The sequence below is a fragment of the Ovis canadensis genome, chromosome 1 (genome assembly GCF_042477335.2).
Source record: "Ovis canadensis isolate MfBH-ARS-UI-01 breed Bighorn chromosome 1, ARS-UI_OviCan_v2, whole genome shotgun sequence".
NCBI classification, from domain to species: domain Eukaryota; kingdom Metazoa; phylum Chordata; class Mammalia; order Artiodactyla; family Bovidae; genus Ovis; species Ovis canadensis.
The window spans coordinates 165,264,576-165,279,661 of NC_091245.1; the positions used below are offsets into that span (position 1 = coordinate 165,264,576).

Genomic DNA, 15,086 nt, shown 5'->3' on the forward strand with positions numbered 1-15,086 from the left:
ATTATAGAAAATGAAAATACATAGAGGGTGCTACAATAAAGAGAGCACTGATAACAATATTTACATTCGCATTTTTGTATTTTTGTTGTTGGCATGGGGAAGAGGTGAGATTGCTTCTCTTTAAATATCAGTCTGTCCCTCAATTTTCCCACATGAAAAATACAGAAAGTAAACCCTTTCTGTTGTCTTTCCCCAGAGATAATGTAAGAATAGTTACATGAATACTTTTGAACTCTTCATTTAAAAATAAACTACATAAATTCCAGGTCAGTTTTACTGCATGTGATTTCTTAAGTACCAAAAAAATAAAATAAAATTACTCTCATCTTGTTGTTACTCTTAACTTTGGCTTCTTACAGAGATTCCTTTCCCTAGAGCTGCATTGTCCTATATATTAACCACTTGCCCCTGTGGCTATTTAAAATGTAAGATCAATTAATTAAAATTAACTGGAAGTAAAATTCAGCTCCTCAGTCTTACTAGCCACATTTCAAGTGCTCAGTAGCCACATGACCACTTGCTACCACACTGAACAGAGGGAGTATTTCTGTCATCATGGAAAGTTCTGTTAGAGAGTGCTAGGCCAGAGGATACTCAGGCTAAATGTCCTGTTGCTCTGTGGTCTTAAACTGAACACTGATAGCATTTCAAAGATTAAATTGCCTTAGAAATTCTGGAAGGAATTCATAATCATGTCAGTGTGAAACTAGGGGAAAGTCAGAATTAAATGAAAAGGAATTAAATGGCAAATAAAGAAGAAAGAAGGAAGCCTGCAAAAAGAATATGCACTGACATTATTATGAAAGAATAAAAAGTGATTCAGGAATTGAGCAGAAGTACAGTTTTACTTAAAACATTTGTCACATATGGTTTTTACTAAATGCATCCATATTAGGCTGACTTTCTGATGTCCTAATTGGGTTTTGAGACATTCCAGCTAAATCACACAAAAACTATTTCTGGAAATTGTGATGAAATTTAACCTCTCATCTCTATACTACAAGTTTAAAAAACATATTTTTCCTCTCAAGAGGAGTCAGCAGATGCTATGAAAATACTTGTAATTCTTGATCACAATTTTTGTATTTACCCTTGTCTAGACTACATGCACTCACAAATAGTTTTCATGCTTACCAATGTTTTGGTTTCCACTTCCTGTATAAAAGGAATTATAACTTAGCGTATGTATTGTTTGTCCCCAGAAGTAAGAGGATAACTGTGTATGTTTGCATTTAGGTCATCCTGTCCATTGAAGAAGGTTACAGACTCCCAGCTCCCATGGGCTGTCCGGCATCTCTACACCAGCTGATGCTCCACTGTTGGCAGAAGGAGAGAAATCACAGACCAAAATTTACTGACATTGTCAGCTTCCTTGACAAACTGATCCGCAATCCCAGTGCCCTTCACACCCTGGTAGAGGACATCCTTGTGTAAGACGCATAATGTTGATTTTTCCCCTTGACAATCATGATTTCTTTCAGGCTGCAGAGAAGACTAACAGGTAAAGAGGAGAAAGTTTGCCTTGATAACTGTCTTGCTTGTCTACTTTTTAGGATATTTTATGTAAGCCATATTTATCAGCTGAAAGAGCAATTTATTAACATTTTTTAAAATGATTTTTTTCCACAAGAAAGCAGGTTCCCCCTTTCTGTTTATCCATATCTAATCTTTATGAATCCCTTTTTAAATATTTTTTCCTGTGTGGGTCTATAGTATTTATAATTCCCTTCTTGATTTACTGATTTTTCCTTATAAGTAGAATGTATGTGTGCATGTGTGTGTGTGTGTGTGTGTGTGAAGCCTCTTTAATTTTCTTGTCCATTCAGTATTCTGTCCCTCAGTTTGAAATGGCAAGCAAGACAGGGGCAATTTGTGAATCAGTCAGGAGCAAGGATGTTTCCTGTTGATATGATCACATCCAGCTGTTGTTACTTTCCATTGCTAAAACCAGAAAAAGACAAATGACAAGACAAGAAAATGAAGGAGTTCATCTCCCATTTTATAAAAGTCAGTAGAGTTGAGAAGATCTACTCACTTCTCTCTGAAAAGCAATTATAAGAGGGCGACTAGAAGGAAAAAAAAAAAAACACTACCATCTATGTCTGAACATACTACATTTAAAACACTATCAAGTTGAAAATACATTTCTGAATTTAGACCAAATTGGACTTAAACATAACCAAAGCACGTTCAAAGCTTACTTTCCTGACTCAGGAGATGGCCAATAGGCTATGCAGATGTTCAGCTTTAGGTCAGAAGTTCAAGTCAATGCCAGTTTGAGTGACAATAAGGCCAAAGGCTCTTCAAGGACTCCTCAAAACAAGCTTCAGTTCACAGCAGAGCGCAGAAGAGTTCACCTCTAAATCATTAATTGGCAGCCTCAGTAAAGTGAAGCCAAGCATGAAATAGCTAGAGATTAAACTATTACTCTAGCCGTCTTCCCTCAAGCAGCCCAGCACAGGAAGCTGGAGTGGTGAGGGTAGGGTGGGGGTGCCACTTTGGATTTTATCATAAAAGCAATGGGCAGCCCTTGAAGGATTTTAAGCAAGAGAACCGCCTGATCACATTTGCATTTCTGAAACATCACTCCAGGGCTGATTTAAACTGAAAGTGTAAAACAAGGAACAAGACTGGAAGCAGGGACTGTCAAAAGTTTGCAGCAAGCCAAACTAGGAAAGGTCAGGGCAAAGAAACAGGAAGAATGTCACCCTCTGGAACACCAAGTGTTAAGAACTGACCTGGAGAAAAGTACGCAAAGGAGACAGAAAAAACAATCAGACAGCTGATGAGGAAAGTAGGAAGGCGCAGTATCGTAGAAGCCAGAAAGGGAAGCAGTTCCAAGGAGTTTAATGTCCCAGGCTCCACAAAGCACCAGTAAGATAAAAATGAAGTATGTCCATTGGATTTAACAACTATGCACTTAGGAATTCACAGGTGGCCTTTGCAAGTGCATTTTCAGTAACGTTGTGTAAGACAGACATGATGGGGGAGGGATGAACTTGAGGTCAGAGAGAAGAGCAATACAAAGTACCACATCCAGTACTGGTTTCTCAAAAAATCTGTCTCTGAAGAGAAAGAGTAGTTGGAGAAAGTGTTTCATGGGCTTTGTTTTTATATGTTTTATTGAAGAGACAAGTATGCCTTAATGTTGGGGAGAAAGTGCTACTAGGATGTAGATTGAGTCTGAAATGATTTAATCTGGGCATCTTGCTGTATAGGGTGAATGGACTCCACAACCAGTGCCCGCCAGCGGAACTCTCTGACTGTTCTATGACTGTAGAAGCAGGCAGGTAAGAGACTTCTTTTTGAAGAAAAGCAGATTAAAAAAAAGAATTCTTCCCTGCTCTTCCAAGATAATAAATGTTCATAATATTTGGAAAATAATGATAAAAATCTAAGATGAGAAGATACCAAAAAGTACAAATGATCCAGAGGTAAAGTCCGTATGAGAGCTGGTATCTGAGGGCTAGGCATTGTGGTTTAACGGGGTGTGTTCAGTAAGGCCAGAGAAAGGCAGGGTCCATGATGGCACATCACAGGCAGGCCAGGAGTTGGGCTTTACAGAAAGTTAGCAGTTTTAATTGAGTTCTAAACTCTAATCTTTGGGGATCCAATTGGAAGTCTTGCTGACTGATTTGCTCTCCTTGTTTCTGACAAATACATATATGCTACAGACGTTGCTCTCAGTATACTTTTGTTGGAAAACAAAAGGAACCAGAGTTATACGGGTATCATGCCTGAACCTTTATCAGCATTCTTGTTTTCAAAGCAGCCTGAGTGAGTTACCAGTTTCTATCCCCTCACTCCCAGTGCCATCCACCCACCCTGATCCTAGAGCACTGAGGCTGCTTGGGGAAAAGAGATGTGGTAGGTTGAAGGACGGCAGTATTAGCAACAGGATGTCTGATTTGTTTTATGCTTACAAAGCCGTGACACTGCCCCTCCACCCCAAAAATTCCAAAGCCTAGTCTCCCTTCGCCGAGTGATGTTGGACTAAGGAGATGTGATGGAGCATAGAATTGCAGTCTGTCCTCCCATGTACCTCTCAAACAGGTGAAAGCGTCTAAGAGTATAATCCGCAACAGCTCCTATTAAACTCTCCTGTATCTCTTTCTCTACGATCCCCCTCCTTCCAAGTGTCTCTCACATTCCTGCACTGACATAACTCTCTCACCCACTAGGTCCCCATGGTTTTTATTCCACTCTAATTGCTTTTTTTCTCAAGAATTCACCCAAGAAGCTTTTATCTGTTCTCTTGACAGTGTAGTAATAGGGGAAAAAATTAAGGTGATGAAAAGGGAGGAGGAAGGCTGAAACCCACAGTTTAATAATTTTATATGAGTGATTCTAGAAATCTTATAAACATTAATTTTTCTTTCAAAAGACAGAATACCCAATAGAAAAAATCATTGGTCAGTGAAGGATTTTATTGTTTGAAACAGCCACTCCAAATAATGCTGACTTTCTTGTGCCTGACACACCCTCATGGGAGTATCCAGAGCTCTATGAAATCCCCAGTCTTCTTGCTTTCTCTCCTACTCAAGAAACTATATGGATATATAGGTGAGGCTGCAGTCCATGGGGTCAGTAGGAGTCGGACACGACTGAGCGACTTCACTTTCACTTTTCACTTTCATAAATTGGAGAAGGAAATGGCAACCCACTCCAGTGTTCTTGCCTAGAGAATCCCAGGGACGGGAGAGCCTGGTCAGCTGCCATCTCTAGGGTCACACAGAGTAGGACACGACTGAAGCGACTTAGCAGCAGCAGCAGCAGCAGCAGTGATATTATAAGTATAGACTTAAATCCAATTGATTGTAAAAAAATAATTTGAGAAAATTCCTTAGTAATATAAGCAGTCTTCCTCTCATGAATGAATTTCAAGATACCTTCACTTTCATTCACAGTACAATGACATCTTATAACTTCTTTTCAAAGTATCTGTAGCTTTCACGTGATTCCCGGCCCCTGGGAGAAGGACCCAGCTTGAGGCCAAGCCTCCATAGAGAATGGCAATTGGAGCAGTGCCTGGCCATGCCCCTTGAAACACCCCTATTCCCTTTCCCCGACCCTCAGGATCAATCTTAGAGTTACTCTCAACCCCAAGCAAGCATATTACCATGGGATCCAGAATTGCATCTGGAGCCCAGCAGTTTAATAGTACAAAGTGTCTGTCACTCACACCACCCACATTGTCCTACACATTCACTCTCCAACCTCTTCAAGCCCCAGCCCTGTTTCCTCTAGACACCAGAACCTACTGAATGCACTAGGTGGAAGTCAGCTGGCCAGTGCCATTTTGGACAGTGCTGCAGTGCAATAGGAAAATAGCACTTTCTTCCAGACCCTGCTCCAGATCACCAGAGTGTGACTGATAATTTTACAGATTATGGGCTCCTTGAAAGCATCAGCTATAAGGTAGCATTCAGAAAAAGGCAGCATTTGACCAGATGGACCAGTCCATGACAGAAATCATATTCCACCCAAGCCAAGGTAGAAAGGAATATTCCCATTACCTTCTGGGCCATAGTTAAGGATTTTATAATATTTAAGTTCTTAGGAACTGGAACCGCCACTTGCCTCAGTACATATAAGTCAACTGTTGAACTTTCAAGCACTTGATTTCCAGTGATGTATGAACCATGAATGTAGGGAAAAGCTCAAAGCAATATCATCTGCTTTAGAGAACTTCAAGTAAACATTATAAGGCTAAATGGTACTACCTCCCTCCATCCGATTAATAAAACACCTATAATGCTGTCTTCTGAGGGCAATAACTTTCAACAATTTGATATAAATGCTTCCACTCATTTCTTAAAACATCTTGCTAAGTGCTGCCTAGGCTGTCCATAATTCCCACTTGTTAAATTGTTTATAAACCAAGTAATGGACAAATTATTCCATTTAATTTTTATAACTAGTACTTTTAATGTTGTTTCTCATGACAGAGAAATCACAGGCTGGCCAAAACCAATGCAATTGAGTGATAAGCAAAGCTTTGTGGATGAAAGACAGACTATTAAATATTGATCAGGAAGTGTGAAACTTCTACCCATTAGAAAATCTAAATTCAACTCACATGAACTATTGCCACAATATGATAATAATACTGATGTTAATATCAATACTAATACTGAATAAATTACTATCATCATTATCAACAGTAATTATTACTGCTGCTTGTTGAGAACCTACTATGGGCCAGTCATTGTACTAGGCATGTTTATCTGTCGTGTCATTTAATCCTGTTATTATCCCCATCCTTCATGTGAGAAATCAGAGACTCAAAAGAGACTAAGTTTCCCAAGGGTACACAGCAAATTTGGAAAACTCAGCAGTGGCCATAGGACTGGAAAAGGTCAGTTTTCATTCCAGTCCCAAAGAAAAGCAATGCCAAAAAATGTTCAAACCACTGCATAATTGCATTCATTTCACACGTTAGCAAAGTAGTACTCAAAATTCTACAAGCTAGGCTTCAAGAGTTTGTGAACTGAGAATTTCCAGATCTTCAAGCTGGATTTAGAAAAGGCAGAGGAACCAGAGATCAAATTACCAACATCTGTTGGATCATAGTAAAAGCAAGAGAATTCCAGAAATTCTCATTTCTGGAACTGAAATGAGAAGTCAGTGCTTCATTGACTACACTAAAGCCTTTGACTGTGTGGATTAAAACAAACTGTGGAAAATTCTTAAAGAGATGGGAATACCAGACCATCTAACCTGCCTCCTGAGAAACCTGTATGCAGGTCAAGAAACAACAGTTAGAACTGGACATGGAACAACAGATGGGTTCCAAATCAGGAAAGGAGTATGTCAAGGTTGTATATTGTCACCCTGATTATTTAACCTATACGCAGAGTACATCACGCAAATTGCTGGGCTGGATGAAGCACAAGCTGGAATCAAGCTTGCCAGGAGAAATATCAATAACCTCAGATATGCAGATGACACCACCCTTATGGCAGAAAGAGAAGAGGAACTAAGAGCCTCATGATGAAGGTGAAAGAGGAGAGTGAAAAAGCTGCCCTAAAACTCAACATTCAAAAAATAAGATCATGACAAATAGCTGGGGAAACAATGAAAACAGTGACAGACTTTATTTTCTTGGGCTCCAAAATCACTGCACTTGGTGACTGCAGGTATGAATTTAAAAGACACTTGCTCCTTGAAAGAAAAGCTATGACAAACCTAGACAGCGTATTAAAAAGCAGAGCAACGACATTACTTGGCCAACAAAGATCCATATAGTCAAAGCTATGGTTTTTCCAGTAGTCATGAATGGATGCAGGAGCTGGACTATAAAGAAGGCTGAGTGCCAAAGAACTGATGCTTTTGAACTGTGATATTGGAGAAGGCTCTTGAGAGTCTCTTGGACTGCTAGGAGATTAAACCAGTCCATCCTAAAGGAAATCAACCCTGAGATTTCTTTGGAAGGACTGATGCTGAAGCTGCAGCTCCAGTACTTTGGCCACCTGATGCAAAGAGCTGACTCATTGGAAAAAACCCTGAAGGCAGGAGAGAAGGGGATGACAGAGAATGAGATGGTTGGATGGCATCATGGACCCATTGGAGATGAGTTTGAGCAAGCTCCGGGAGTTGGTGATAGACAGGAAAGCCTGGCATGCTGCAGTCCATGGAGTTGCAAAGAGTCAAACACAACTGAGTGACTGAACAACAACACACAGCAGGTAATTATTGAGTCAGGAATTTGAGTGAGAGCTACCAACTGCAAAGCCTGTTCTTTCCACTACAGAGTATACAGTCATCCAGAATTATAAGATCTTTTCCAATACTTCAGTTTCAGAAATATGATTATTGGAAAACAAGATACATTTTTGCATCTCCAGATAAATTTTATCTGGACTTCTCAGACTTCATATATGAAGTGCATAAAAGTTCCAAAAGAATTTGTAGCAGTACACAACCTGTTATTTTATGTTCTGCTAGGAAAGTACAAGGATATAGAACATAAATATGCCCTCATTCATGGATAAGAAGGAAGCATATTGTCTATATATTCCTTCAACATCCTCTTGCAGTGCTCAGCCACTTGAAGAACATTACTTGAAAAGAGAAAATAGTAACTACAACAAAATACAGAAATGAAGAAAATGCAGCAGCAACATAGTTCCAGAATTACATCCTCAGGCATTTCTGTAGATTGAATTTTTCCAGTGTTGGCAAATATCTGCTCTGCTTCTTTTCCTTGTTATGGCAAACACTTTCTCACAGAGCCCAGATGCTGCCTCTGTATCCTTTTTAAGACCACATTTTGATTACCACTGGCAATGAATTGTTGTTGACATATGAAATGAAATCTATTTCTGTCCCTCTGCGTGTGCTTAGTTGTTCAGTCAAGTCTAACTCTTTGTGACCGCATGGACTGTAGCCTGCCAGGCTCCTCTGTCCACGGGATTTTCCAGGCAAGAATACTGGAGTGGGTGGCCATTTCCTTTGCCAAAGGATCTTCCCAACGCAGGAATCAAACCTGAGTCTCCTGTGTCTCCTGCATTGCACACCAATTCTTTACCCACTGAGCCATCGGGGAATTATTTACATATGAAAAATAGACTTTCCTTGAGGTCCACTGATGTTACTCAGAGTGTAGTGACCATATGCTGAGAACTCTACTCAGAATGTGGGAGATATTTAAACAGTATTATTTCTACCCTGTATCTATCCTTCCTAATATTCAAACATATCTCTAATTTTAAACTGAACAACAACATAATTTTCAAATTTGCTTTGAATTTCATTCCGTCATACTTTATATCAGTAATCAGCCTTATTATGAGAATTAAATAATGTAAAAAAAAAAACCTGATGACTTACTGAAAATCAAAGGCTGACAAAAAATCATGCTCCCAATTTAGCACTGTGGAGAGTCAGATTATTTGGAACAAAGAGATATTGCCCACAAGCATGCAATAGTCACAAGATTTATGGCATGGTACTATGCACTTTGGATTATTATAACATCTTGTGCAAAATCACACTCAAATTTTTAAAGAATATCAAAAATTTTCATTAATTGAAATTGTTTTCAAGTTGACAGGCCTAATTATAGGGAGGGCAGTGTTTTCCTTTTTTATCTAATTAGATAAATTGTTCCTTCAAAAGATAGGTAGGTAGCGTGTGTAGTAGATTGCTTTATGTGGTGGTAGTTTAGTCGCTAAGTTGTGTCTGACTCTTGAGACCGCATGGACAGTAGCCTGCCTCTGTCCATAAGATTCTCCAGACAAGAATACTGGAGTCATTGCCATTTCCTTCTCCAGGGGACCTTCCCAACCCTGGAATCTAATCCGAGTCTCCTGCATTGCAGGCAGATTCTTTACCGAGTATGAGGGAAGCCAGATTGTTTTATGGATTCACTAAATAATGTGAAGTGTAGCCCCTTGGTCATTAGATGAGAAACTCATGTAAAATAGTGATACTGAATAAAGTAAATGTTGTTGTGATGCTAGGTCCCCTAACCCTTTGTTGTCTTACTCGCCTTTAATTTCCTATCCTTTACTCCATTGAAATCTGTTGTTGTTTAGTGGATAAATTGTGTCTGACTCTTTGCAACCCCATGGAATGCAGCACGCCAGGCTTCCCTGTCTTTCACTGTCTCCCAGAGTTTTCTCAAACCCATGTCCATTGAGTCAGTGATGCCATCCAACCATCTCATCCTCTGTCATCCCCTTCTCCTCCTGCCTTCAATCTTTACCAGCATAAGAAACTTTTCCAGTGAGTTGGCTCTTCACATCAAGAAGCCAATGTATTGGAGCTTCAGCTTCAGCATCAGTCTTTCCAGTGAATATTCAGGGTTGAAACCTATAAAGACAGACATAAACAAACATTTTTGCGATACAAGGAGTAATCTAAATAAACAGCATATTCATTAATAGGGTGACCATTTTAGCAATAGATTCTTACTATTCCATTTAATGAGTTAAATGAAAATAGATTCTTCATACATCACATTAGGTCATGGACCAAACTTTTCTTCAGAGGATATTCAAATCTTAACCATCACTTATTTAATGAATTACTTTAGTACTTTCAGCATTATGCTAAGGCCTACAGAAAATAGAAAGAGATATGAGATATGATTCCTGCCCTCAGGGAGTTTTAACTAACTCTTAAAATTCTTCTGTCTTATGGGGTTTTTCCCAAGGAAATAATTCAACTGAAGCATAAAAATACATGCTCTATAATTACATAATCATCTGTAATAAATTTAATAAGATTGATAGCAATTTAAGAGTCTAACTCAGGGAATTAACAAATTGTTAACTGTCAAAACATAGAATATTATATACCCACTTGAAAATGAGCTATGAAGACCATTGAAATGAAAATATTCATCAACATATGAAATACAGCAATACAAATAGAATGGACACTATCTGTAGACCTCTGCTAACAATATATAAAGGTAAAAACTAGGAAGGAAGAGGTTTTGTTAAGAGTGGTAAAGGGAGAAAAGCCTTTAAGAATGTGGTAGTTTCATATTAGAATAAGACCCTGCCTTGGAATAGTGTTTCTCAAAGTATAACTTTCCTTGAACCATTTTGGATAGATTTATTACTTTTATATTTACATGATGAATATAAAATATGGAAAAGGTTTGAGGAGAAAAAACTCCCTGCTTTTTAAAGGTAGTTTGGTACCTATTGATAACCTAAGAACTTTCTAAATTAAAATACCAGTACTATTACAAACTCAAAGGGCTTGTTAGAGTAAAAACTTTTCAGCTCTATCAGTGCTATTAATTTTTACATATTTAGATGTACTGAGAATATGTTTATCGTACTTGAACTATACCATTACCTCTTCTAGCTATACTCCAGCCCTTTCTCTGGTCTAAATTGACCATGATTTATACCTGGTAGAATTTCCTCTAATTCTGCTCCCTCCTCATTTTTATGAAGAAAGTAGTAGCCCTTTGACCTTCTGCTCTACAATATGTACTTTTTTTTTATATAGCCGCAGGTTTTGCTGTAAAGACATTTCTCAGGTGGACAGCTCCCACTAATCACCAAATAGCAGAAATTTCTACATGCTCAGCGAATAGCAGACTGAATTTATCATTGTACATGGTTGATAAGAAAGGGCATTTATTGTTTATTAGGTAATATTCCAGAGAATTCATGTGAGGGTGATGGTACCCAGCCCTCTAAGCCAGAAAATAACAGCATTTTTTCAACATCAGTATAAGATGAGGTGAAAGAAAAGTTATTGCACAGTCGCTGTGAACAATGAGGGGACCTTGACCTTACTAAATCAACTGCCAATGCAGTTATATAAAGGCCAAAGAGTAACTAGGTTACTAAAGATGTGTGGAGGGAACAGGAATTACAGTATTGAAACAGTCTAAGAGCAAACAGTGGCTGCTTTTCAACAGACAGATTAGCCATTTAAGTCATTTAGTGTACAGAATGTCCTTCTATGACCTTTCATAGAGGTTAAAGCGTCTGCCTGCAATGTGGAAGACCTGGGTTCGATCCCTGGGTCGGGAAGATCCCCTGGAGAAGGAAATGGCAACCCACTCCAGTATTCTTGCCTGGAAAATCCCATGGATGGAGGAGCTTGGTGGGCTACAGTCCACGGGTCACAAAGAGTTGGACATGACTGAGCGACTTCACTTAAGGACATAAAATTAGCAAATAATATTTCCACTCACCAATTATATGAATTGTGAAAACTTGAGTTCTCCAGGAGAGAGAAGTGGAAACCATCTGACTTTGTCTGTGCATCAAGAATGGTATATAGGGGTATGAATGGAAACACCTAAACACATGCTTTTAATTTTGTTCAGTTTCAACAGATTTCTCAGATGAGTAATTAAAAGACATGAGAGCCACAGTGTTTTAAAATAGAACATTCAAAAAATAAAAAAATAAAATGGAACATTCAGCTTTCTAATGTACGTGTTTTTATTTATGACAATTAGCAATAGGTGTACCCTAGTCATTTTGATATTAAACTTGGTCAGTGAACTTACTATAGCACTATTCTCTGAAATATGTTCCATAGGAAACTGATCAGAAAATTTAGGAAAATATTCTGAATCCTCTTCTGGATCCATACTGCCCATTAGGATACTAAAAACAAAGAAATGACACAATTTAAAACCCTGTTTAACTCTATTTGTCATGGATAGCTTTATTCTTATTTATATATAAACTTTTATTTGATAATTATTAATATAAACACCTCTAGGAAACTAAGAAATATGGCGACATTTAAAGTGCCTCTTGGTGGATGCCATGATATCTTTCAACTTTTGAACATAACTAAACTTTGTCTTGAGTCATTCTGATATTAATTAGAATGTAACAGTCCATAATCAAATAGCATTGCCATTTTTAGTACAGGAAAATAAAATGTGACTTAACAGCCTTCAAAATAGGAAATATGGTAACAGAATCAAGTATTGGTAAAAAGGAGTCACTATGAAGTGTCACCAGACTCCATATGGACTATAACACTGTACAATCACAACCGCAAGTACATTTAGTTTATGCAGATTTTAGTTATGTAGACAGAGCAATAATCCCTGAAATTCCCTGTCATCCTTCTTCACACCATGCCCACCTTCAGCTAGAATCCAGTTCAGAAAAATAGAAGTCAATATAAAATCAAAGAAAAATCAGAAGTGAATTTTAGGTCTTTAGTAGGAACTTTGTCCTAAATAATTCCAAAGGGCAACTTTCAGGGTCTTCAGGAGTCAGTGTACAAATTGTTTGACAATGTATTACGTCTCTGGCTTTTGTGCTCCTTAAAGATCCAGGTTCTGGTGACTTAAGGGTAATTTGAATGATTTTAAGGGTAATTTTGGTTGTTCAAAAGTTTCCATTTTCCCCTTATATATTGACCTTAGAATTTAATTCCAACTCTCATATAGTTTTTTTAAATTAATTTATTTTTTAATTGAAGGATAATTACTTAACAGAATTTTATTGTTTTCTGTCAAACCTCAGCACAAATCAATTTTAGGCTTATATAGCTTGCATATGCCATTTTGCTTTAGTGGAGGAATTCTTATTCATATGGTTTAATCATATGTGCTCCTGTGTTATTGGTTTGTATTTTAAGATGAAATAGTTCAAATATGAATAATATTTGAAAACTATTATGATAAAATATTCACAATATAAATATTAAAATGGCTCTAGTTAAGTCTCTGTGGATTCTGTTATCCTTTAAACTTTATAAAAAATTAAAAGAGAAGTAAATGAGAGTTGGATTATCCTTCAATATTCAATATAAAAATAATTCAGTAATTTACTTGTGGTGGGAAATTTTTTATTACTTAGAAAATACTAATTGACTCAAACACCAAACATAAAATAATGTTACTCCTTTATCATTTGATATAAACTCTAGACCTAATAATTTTCAAAATAATATACTTATTATCCTAAAGGGATGATAAAACACATTTATTGTTATTATTATAAAATCATTCATGTCAGTTATTTTTAACACCATACAAAATGTTAATATTATTTTTCAGGTATTTCAGTAAGGTGAAAGTTTATTATTATTTCAGTAAGTTTATTATTAGAATGTCTTAAATATACAATTCTGTGTTATTTTTACTATAATTTCTAAGGTTATTTCTGCTTTTATTCTCTCTATCTGACTTTATATAAAACTACTTTTGTGTATATAGACATATGTATCTATATATACACACATTCACTAGCCTTTTCAAAATAATACTTTTATAGTACTTTTATATTAAAACTTCAAAAATATCCCCAACTGAAATACCCTTTGAATCAGATCTTAGGAACAGGAATACAGATTTCCATGCATGTGAACTAAGTCGCCTCAGTCATGTCCAACTCTTTGGACCCTATGGACTGTAGCCCACCAGGTTCCTCTGTCCATGGGATTCTCCAGGCAAGAATACTGAAGTGGGTTGCCATGCCCATCTGCAAGGGATCTTCCCAACCCAGGGATTAAACCTTAGTCTCTTAAGTCTCCTGCATTGGCAGACGGGTTCTTTACCACTAGTGCCACCTGGGAAGCCCTACAGATTGCCATATCATTTACTATAAGACCCATCAGTGGCAGATTCTTTTTTCTTGCTAACCCCAAATTTCATTGATTTTCTTTAGTTTTGTGTTTTATTAATATCTGTGCTTTTGGCTGTATTACCCTATGCTTGGATATATGTAAATCTTATTCATAAAATTGAGCTCTGTGACAACAGAAATTACTTTTTTCATAAATAATAAATTCTTGTTGAATGTTTGAGAATAAATGAGGCCTTAACCTATAAATTCACTGTTAAAAAGAGAAGGGGCTCTCATAGTAAATGTGAAAAAGGCAATAGGGCATGAAATCAATGGAAGGTCAGAAAGTGTATAAGTGAATAGCCTGTGGCTAGTTAGCTTTTGGGGGGCTTCTCTTCAAATTTGAAAGCACAATTTCATGCAAGAGAAAAATAAAGCGATTTTAGCAAGATACAGGTTTTCTAAAGACACCTCAAGTATAAAACCTAGTAGTGGCAAAAGTAGGAAAAGACAAAAGAAACTGACAAGTGAAACTGATCAGATAAAAGTGGCTGATTTGAATATGATGGAACATTTTTAAATCTAGTTCTATGGAGGATAAAACATTTGATGTGAGAATATTGTTAAATTAAAAATGAAGTTGGGTATTTTTTGCTTTATCTGGTTTTTAAATGGTCTCCATGCTTATTTGTTTTTTTCCTTATAGAATGCCAGACTCCCCTGGTGAAGTTCCTGAATATCCTTTGTTCGTGACAGTCGGTGACTGGCTGGATTCTATAAAGATGGGGCAGTATAAGAATAACTTCATGGCAGCAGGGTTTACAACTTTTGACCTGATTTCAAGAATGAGCATTGAGTAAGTGGGGCTGGGCTTGTTACTGTATTCAGATGTTCATTTCAGTTCAGTTCAGTTCAGTCACTCAGTCATGTCTGACTCTTCGTGACCCCATGAATCGCAGAACACCAGGGCTCCCTGTCTATCACCAACTCCCGGAGTTCACCCAAACCCATGTCCATGAAGTCAGTGATGCCATCCAGCCATCTCATCCTCTGTTGTTCCCTTCTCTTCCTGCC

General features: G+C 37.5%; 1 protein-coding gene across 1 annotated transcript in view; it reads left to right on the plus strand.

The window, feature by feature from the left end:
• The window catches only part of EPHA6 (EPH receptor A6), a 975,318-nt gene that overhangs the window by 957,469 nt on the left and 2,763 nt on the right, over positions 1 to 15,086 (plus strand). The window contains exons 17-19 of the mRNA XM_069550620.1: positions 1,237 to 1,430; positions 3,219 to 3,290; positions 14,719 to 14,868. Of these exons, the coding sequence (XP_069406721.1) occupies positions 1,237 to 1,430; positions 3,219 to 3,290; positions 14,719 to 14,868 (416 nt within the window). The remainder of the gene's footprint in view (positions 1 to 1,236; positions 1,431 to 3,218; positions 3,291 to 14,718; positions 14,869 to 15,086) is intronic.